The sequence below is a fragment of the Selaginella moellendorffii genome, unplaced genomic scaffold (genome assembly GCF_000143415.4).
Source record: "Selaginella moellendorffii unplaced genomic scaffold, v1.0 SELMOscaffold_218, whole genome shotgun sequence".
Classification (NCBI taxonomy): domain Eukaryota; kingdom Viridiplantae; phylum Streptophyta; class Lycopodiopsida; order Selaginellales; family Selaginellaceae; genus Selaginella; species Selaginella moellendorffii.
Genome location: NW_003314478.1, coordinates 34,222 through 42,361, shown reverse-complemented (window position 1 = coordinate 42,361; position 8,140 = coordinate 34,222). Strand labels below are relative to the sequence as shown.

Below are 8,140 nucleotides of genomic sequence, written 5' to 3'. Positions count from 1 at the left end.
TCCACGCGCTATCATTGATTTTTTGTTTGGGAGCTTGTGTAGACATTTGCTAGTAAAGCATAGGGTGTCTTGGGGGTTGCGTCGGCTACGTCCATTACAGATCTCACTACATCGTCTCCCAGTATTAGATTGTTATAATCCTCGTGGCTCTTGCATGCTCCGAGAAGGCACGTCCACTCGAGAGCACTGGGAACGAACGGCATGCTTAAGATTAGATCTTTGGCGTCGTGAAGAGTAAAGCAGCTTCACGTAGTTTGCTAGTTAGAACAAACGCATTTAACATTGTGTTCCACGAAACCATATCCATTTCGGGCATCTCGTTAAAGAGTCTTAAAGCAAAGTCACAATGCCCAGATTGAGCATACGCCGAAAGAATAGAGTTCCAAGAGCACAGGTCTAGCTGCGGCATTTGATAAAATCTTCACAAGCTCCTAGTCTGAGGGTTGTGAGAGCAACATTATCGTACAGGAAGTAAGATCAAGCTCCGGCATTTGATAGAAAAAGCTCTTGGTTTCCTCCCCGGGGCTGTTCTTGGCAAGAACAGCGAGCATTGTTGTCCACGACAAGAGAGCTCTCTGCGCCATGGAGTCAAATATAAGCTTTGATTGTCTAGCATCACGGCAGCATCGCATCACGGTTTTGCACGAAACGAGATCTATCTCAGGCATCTCGCGGAAAATCCTTTGTGCCGAATCGACATCCTCGTTCAGTCCGTACGCGCCAAGCATCGTGGTCCAGGCGACGAGATCGTGCTGCGGCATTGCATCAAACAAAAGCTTTGCTCCGTGCAAATCTCCGCCCTGCGACAAGGCAACCAAGATTGTCGTCCATGACACAAGGTCACGAGCCTCCATAGAATCGAAAACACGTTTCGCTCCCTCTACATGCCCGTTCCGGGCGTATGCCGCAAGAATGGAATTCCTAGACACGAGATCATACTCGGGCATCCCGGAGATAATCCTTTCGGCATATTTTAGATCCCAGCTGTGTGCGTGGACTGACAGGATTGCACTCCATGAGAGAAGGCTGTGTTGCGGCATCTCATCAAATGTTTTTTGGGCATTGACAAGATGCCCATTTCGGGCATATGCCAAGAGCATGGATGTCCATGCAAAGACATCCTTTTGCGGCATTTTGTCGAAGATCTCTTTTGCATGTTTAAGATGGGAGTTTAGAATGGGAGTTTTGAGTGAAAGCCCACGAAAAGGAGTCTTTGTGTTTGATGGTATCAAAGATTTGGGGTGCCTCTTGTGGGCTTCCATATTTGCCAAACATCTGGATGAGTTTGTTGCTGAGGAAGGAATCATCAGAAAGTGGATGATTCCTTTTAAGATTCAAGTAAATCTCTCTTGCTTCATAAAGGCTTTTGCAGGATTGAATAAAATGAATGTTAGTGTTCATAATCCAACCCAAAATAAAGATTGTTGTAAGAACATGCCTAGATTAAATAATATTTAATGATAATAATAAAAACTCATTATGAGAAGAATAATTTGTTTGTAACACTGTTTAGTATTTTTATTAACCTAATTGATCAATCCAAATTAAATAGTAGAATAAAGTAGAATATACTAAAAAAGTGTTTAAACACAAAATGAATTTAATTATTAGATGGTAGAATATTTTAAAATATCAAAGTTAGTGCTAAAAGTGGTTATCCTAACACTCAATATCCTAATACCCTTAATCAGTTGCAAAATGAAATGTTTTATTCATATGCTCTTTCTTTCTATATTTCACAATAATATCCCAAAATCTTTAACTAATTGAAAAAAGATATGCATTCTTATTCATAAACTTTTTCTTTTTATATTTGATCATTTTTTTAAGTAGCACTCCCCTGAGAACCCCACTCTTTTATTAGATGTTTATTAAACATATAGTGTGATTCCCCTAGCCAACTAATATAATTTTAATTTCTGGGAAGTTATCTAACGCATTATTATTCAAACCTAAGAATATTTAATCCAAAATATCCCAAAATTTTTAACTAATTGAAAAATAAAGTATAATTGGTTCTTTCTTTTTATATTAAACTTTTATGTAAATCAGAATAATAGCCCTGTTTGAATATAACATTTTTTTAGATTGTTTTCAATAACTTTTGCAACTTGGTGGGAACAAAGCAAAAATTCAAAAATTTGTAGTCCAAAAATCAAAAAATTTCTTTAAATGATGGTGAGTTATCTTTGGCCATATCAAATATTAATGACCTCTAGGTAGCAGCTTAAACAAATATAATTATTTCATGGTTTTAATATTTTATAATCCAAAAAATACAAGTGGGAAAGAAGATGTAAATATCGGGAAGGGGATAGGAGTCTTGTATTACAAGAAAGTCAAGTAGGACAATTTTTTTTTTCCTCTGAGGGATTTCAGTTAACTTTAGACGTTTAGTCTATATTTAAGATATACTATTAAGCACTGATTACAAACGAATTTTATGAGTGAAAAAATTAAAACAAATAAATTAAAGTATATTCCCTAAATATTTATAGTATTTTTCTTTCACCTTATAAATATTTTAATTTTTTATGAATATAATAAGAATATAAATTAAACAAGCACCAAGAGACATGAAGAAGGTGGCACCGTTGGCCATTCTCTCGGTGGCGTGCACTTTCTTCTTTGGTTTCCAAACTGTTGCAATTTGTTCTTGGCTCCAACCATTTTTCCTCTTGCATTTCTTCCACAAATCAGGGATTTCGCACAATTCTTGCTCATGGAGCTCTGGGGCGCTCACAATTCTCCTGATGCTCATCCTCCACACCACTGCCACAAGCCTGGCGTTCCTGGCATTCTTCCTGGGAAAGGTGAGCCTGGACAACTCCACCACCAGCAGCGTGCCAATTGTGGGAAGAATTTGGGCACTGGCGCTGTGGATGTTTCTTCTCCTCCCATTTGTTGCAAGCATCGGCTACAGGAAGCGTTTTGACCGAGCAAGAACGTCCCAGCCGCTGGTATTCGCGTCGATCTGGACCACGGCGTGGTTGTTGTGGAATCGATTCGGCGGCGTTGGCTCCTTCCTCCATCCCGCCGTTTCCCAGGTTACAATCTTGCCGCTGGTGATGAGCGCCGGCGTGTGGGGGATCGATGGGATCTCATTCCTCATGGTGTGGTTCTCGGCGATTCTCCACGACAGGGCCGTTGTAGCGCATGTAATCATGGGATGAGATTTGGATATACTGTCACCGTGGATCCTTGAAACCTTGGGGGATAAATGGGGATAAAATAGCCACTAAGGGCTCTCTCATCAAGCAATTGCCCCTTTTCTAGTTGGCTTAAGGGGAGAGAGATAAGGTGCGCTACAGTTGGTATCGGAGCAAATGGCACGGGTTCGATTCCTATTGATTAGTGGTTACTTAAAAGTATAATATACCCTTGAGCAAGGTATATTCCTACCCCTAAATTTGAAATCGTATGTATTGGGCATCCATGCGTACGTCCTTCTGTGTGGAGTATCCACGGACGAAGGTATCCACCGTGGGACTGCGGTACGAGTGGATGACTAATTGCCTCACATGGAATCGTACGTATTGGGCATCCATGCATATGTCTGGAATCGTACGTATTGGGCATCCATGCATACGTCCTTCTGTGTGGAGTATCCACGGACGAAGGTATCCACCGTGGGACTGCGGTACGAGTGGATGACTAATTGCCTCACATGGAATCGTACGTATTGGGCAAATGGCACGGGTTCGATTCCTATTGATTAGTGGTTACTTAAAAGTATAATATACCTTGCTTATGGGCAAATGGCACGGGTTCGATTCCTATTGATTAGTGGTTACTTAAAAGTATAATATACCCTTAAGCAAGGTATATTCCTACCCCTAAATTTGAAATCATACGTATTGGGCATCCATGCATACGTCCTTCTATGTGGAGTATCCACGGACGAAGGTATCCACCGTGGGACTGCGGTACGAGTGGATGACTAGTTGCCTCACATGGAATCGTATGTATTGGGCATCCATGCGTACGTCCTTCTGTGTGGAGTATCCACGGACGAAGGTATCCACCGTGGGACTGCAGTACGAGTGGATGACTAATTGCCTCACATGGAATCATACGTATTGGGCATCCATGCATATGTCTGGAATCGTACGTATTGGGCATCCATGCGTACGTCCTTCTGTGTGGAGTATCCACGGACGAAGGTATCCACCGTGGGACTGCGGTACGAGTGGATGACTAGTTGCCTCACATGGTAGTCAATAGTCAATGTCCTCATTTGAATATACTGTCACCGTGGCTGTGCCCGGGAACGGCCTTAACGGGCTGTGGCGAGACCGTTAACGGACACAGGCTGTGGCGAGACCGTTAACGGACACGTGGAATAATGTTATTGGAGGATGAGAGGGTTCTCTAGAATTGGCAACTGGTAGCCTGGTTCTCCAGAACCTGCAACTGGTAGCCTGGTTCTCCAGAACCTGCAACTGGCAGCTAGGTTCTAGTGCCTCACATGGAATAGCTGGTTTACACAATGGAAGGATTGGTAAAAATAACTGGTCTACACAATGGAATAGTCAATGTCCTCATTTGAATATACTGTCACCGTGGCTGTACCCGGGAACAGCCTTAACGGGCTGTGGTGAGACCGTTAACAGACACGTGGAATAATGTTATTGGAGGATGAGAGGGTTCTCTAGAATTGGCAACTGGTAGCCTAGTTCTCCAGAACCTGGCAGCTGGCAGCTAGGTTCTGGAGAACCTGGCAATTGTCAGCCACATTCTCGCAGAGAACCTGACTCAATCCGACGGCTGCCAACGGTTGAATCAAGTTAACGGGCTGTGGCCAATCTGACGACTGCCAACGGTTGAATCAAGTTAACAGGTGAGCCACAGCCCGTTAAGGAAAAATCCGACGAGAAGCATGCTACACAGCTGCATCGTGGGCCACTCCCTGGCGTTTGGGGCCATTGCTTTCTCAATCTTGTTCTACAGCAGCGCCAGGGTCTCCATTTTCTCGGGTGATTTCTTCCAGAAGGACATCGCCCTCACGATGAAGAAAACAGTGCTGGTCTCTTGCGTCCTGGGCAAGTTCCTCTTCTACGAGGACATGGATGTGATGCTCAACAGGACGAGCCAGCACTTCCGAGCCGGCGATCGATTGGTCCTCTGGTCCGAGGCTGCGGTGAAACTCGACCTCAAACAGGAGAGGGATTCTCTCCAATTCAAAGCCGGACAGATCGCTTCCCAGCACGGCACCTACGTTGGCATCACTTACGAGTACAAGGACGTGAGCACTGGAAGAGTCGGGAACTATTTCGACCTCGTTCTTCCCGATGGCTCCATTGGATTTAGCTACAGGAAAGCCCACTTGGTTCCATTGGTATGGAACTCCAGGGGATCCCATTCTTCCTGTCATCAAGACCGAGCTCGGCCGGATTGGAGGAGCTATTTGTTACGATTTCGAGTTCCCAGACCTGATGCGCCAGGCCGGGAAAAAGAGGTAGAGCGCAGTTATGATGGTGTTCTCTAAGTTTCTGGTGAATGCTTTTAGGATTGATATCAACCGCGACTTGGGGAGCAAGCAGTCCCCGGGCGAAAGAGGCCGATGCTTTCCGTGTCGTGGAGAATGGCTTCAGTTGGTTTCGATGCTCCACGGGAGGCGTTTCAGCGGTTGTAGATCCATCTCTCCAGACATTCGATTACAGGTGTGACAGTTTTGATCAATCAAAGCTCTCTAATGTTCTTCTGTTTCTTTGGCAGGGAAGGTATCTCCGACTCGGTCTTCGCCATGGCGCTCCCAGTACTCGGGAAGGCCTGGACACTTTACAGGCTACGGCTTTCGTTTCGCTTGGCTAGTGGCAGCACTCGCTGCGGTACACGTCTCCATGCTCTGCCTCCCTCTTGGAGCAGTGATGTATATCCTTGACACGTCCCCTCCCGCCTTTGTGTTCTACATCACTGGTGACCGATCCTTCAAGGAGTTTGAGAGGTCGGAGCTACATTGAGTGCCATTGTCAGAGGAATCAAACGTGCTTGTCTAAGATTCTTGTGAAGCCCAATCTGTAAGGAAGTGTATACAAAACATGGGTGATATGGACGTAGCACTTGCATTGACTTAATCGTCGTTTGGTGCAACGAGACTAGGCTGGATACCGAAGCACCGCACGATTTGGAAAAGTCCAAGGCGTTGGATCGAGTCGGCTGGAGTATCGATTGCAAAGAAGGCAGCCCCACGCTGCCATGACGAGGGCATCGCGTTCCATCTCCATCGCTCCAAAGAGCTTCGTGTGAGCATCGTGACCCAAAGGAATATTTGCTTTGTTAGTACCTATCATGGTCGTCGTCAGGCATTAAACATTGGTCGTTTGATAGTTTTCGATGAAGAGTTTTGAGAACATTCGCATAGAATCAAACACCTCAGCGGATCATCAAACACAATTTTCGCCTGCTGCACTTTCCACACACCTCAATCGCTAGGTGTTGCAAGGCATCTGTCTGATTGAAGTTGCTCGCGATCTCTCAGAGCCCCTGGTGATTTGGTCCAGGAGGTCCACGCTCAGATCCTGGGAATGTTGGGTGTTATATAGACAAATGATTTGTTTTTTTTCCCATTTTGTCAATATTTGAATTTATCAAGCATGAAACGCAATTGGTACTTCTAGTTAAATTCTTGAGCAATTTGACAACATAATCCAGGCAGCAGTTTTTTTTTCCTTATATTCTGTCAATGCCAGGCGCATACATTTGCCAGGAGACGATACATAGCTCTGCTGCTCGCAATTCCAGACACCCATTTTGATACGCAGGTTCCACACTCGAGGCTCCGACATGCAGCTAAAAGGCACAGCCAATCCAAAGAAGTGGGAACAAATGGCATGTTTGCAATGAGTTCTCTTGCATTGTCAATGTAACCAGCTCTTGCCAAGCCATCGATTATGCAGGAGTAATGCTGGTGACATGGCTGAATGCCACAATCAAAAGCCATCGAAACAAAGCAACTTCTAGCACATTTAACACTGCCAACTTGGCCGTGAGCATTGAGAGCGGAGACAAATCCAACTTGGTTGTAAATGCCGGCCATCTGCATAGTGTGAAACAACTCAAACACAGAAACCGAATCCCCTGCTTGGGTACATGCAGTGAGCATTGCATCCCAAGAAACTTCATTCTTCCCTGGCATCTGGGCAAAAGTTTTTCTTGCAAGTGAACTCTGGCCACTAAGACCATAGGCAGCAAGCATTCTAGTCCAAGAAATTACGTCCTTCTCCACCATTGCATTGAACATGACCCTTGCTTCTACCATATACCCGTTTTGGGCATAAGCATCAAGCATGGTGTTCCAAGAAACTAGATGTTGGTATGGCATTTTATCAAAAAATCGTCGTGTCAAAGTCCATATCTCTTGATCCTGTGTATCCATACAATAGTGAACTCCACAATACTAAACTTTAACATGGCATTTTGTCAAATATACACTTTGTTATTCTTGCATCTAAATTTACAATCTAATAAGTTTTTATGATTGTTTTAAAGACTAATTTTTGGGACTAAAGTAAAATCCTAAAGCATGCATTTTTTTTACAAATGGAGGTTTTGTTTATAAACCTTTTTTCTATTCTATTACATTAATTTGGTGCTTAACAATCCTTTAGGAATGATCATCTACAATCATATTTAGGCTATCCTTTAGTCACCAATGGTACTTCTCTTAAGGTTTACCAACTTTGGTTCTCGTTTTATATTTGTTAGCCATGAGAATTAAATTAGGCTCCAATACCAATGTTATAATTTAGTGTGAAAATACAAAATTTAATCTTCTCTTAAGGTTCTTCACCACTTAACCACCCTTGAGCTTTTGAATTTTTGATGAATTCCAAATGTATAATAAGAATAATGGGTAAGTTAAACACGGTTGACTAACTTAAAGCATAATTTAACTCTATACTTATGGTGTTTAACTAAAGTTTAAACCCAATCTCTATAATTCCAGAAGGGATTAGAGTGTATCTCAAGTTCTTTCTCCTGCAATGGACACCCGTCAATTTCGGCAACGAATCCCCCTACTCAATCATGTTTGGGCTGGACAGATGTGGCACCACCAACAAGGTGCACGTCATCTACAAGCACAAAGGCCCTAAATCCGACAAGCACATCGAGCATCACCTCAAGTACCCGCCATCGC

The 8,140-nt window shown here is 43.6% G+C and overlaps 3 protein-coding genes across 3 annotated transcripts; 1 reads left to right on the top strand and 2 right to left on the bottom strand.

Moving 5' to 3' along the window:
- Nucleotides 1-466: 466 nt before the first annotated feature.
- LOC112343822 (pentatricopeptide repeat-containing protein At2g35030, mitochondrial-like) lies at nt 467-1,133 on the bottom strand (the record flags this gene model as incomplete). Its single annotated transcript, XM_024667858.1, has 1 exon — nt 467-1,133. A coding segment is annotated over exon 1 (667 nt), but the record flags the coding sequence as incomplete, so codon positions are not given.
- Nucleotides 1,134-5,229: 4,096 nt separating this feature from the next.
- On the top strand, nt 5,230-5,738 carry LOC112343824. Its single transcript, XM_024667861.1, has 2 exons — nt 5,230-5,458; nt 5,510-5,738. Exons 1-2 carry the CDS (start codon nt 5,292-5,294, stop codon nt 5,667-5,669), a joined length of 327 nt encoding a protein of 108 aa, XP_024523629.1. The 5' UTR covers nt 5,230-5,291; the 3' UTR covers nt 5,670-5,738.
- A 944-nt stretch (nt 5,739-6,682) lies between these two features.
- Nucleotides 6,683-7,261, bottom strand: LOC112343821 (pentatricopeptide repeat-containing protein At1g06140, mitochondrial-like). The gene has a single exon (XM_024667857.1). The coding sequence runs from the start codon at nt 7,259-7,261 to the stop codon at nt 6,683-6,685; it is 579 nt and encodes a 192-aa protein (XP_024523625.1).
- Nucleotides 7,262-8,140: the final 879 nt, after the last annotated feature.

Bases quoted from the DNA above. Each gene is read 5' to 3' on its own strand.
- LOC112343824 (XM_024667861.1), top strand. From the start codon at position 5,292: ATGGCTCCATTGGATTTAGCTACAGGAAAGCCCACTTGGTTCCATTGG. The intron at 5,459-5,509 runs GTAGAGCGCAGT...GAATGCTTTTAG, and splicing joins CGCCAGGCCGGGAAAAAGAG to GATTGATATCAACCGCGACT.
- LOC112343821 (XM_024667857.1), bottom strand. From the start codon at position 7,261: ATGGTAGAAGCAAGGGTCATGTTCAATGCAATGGTGGAGAAGGACGTA.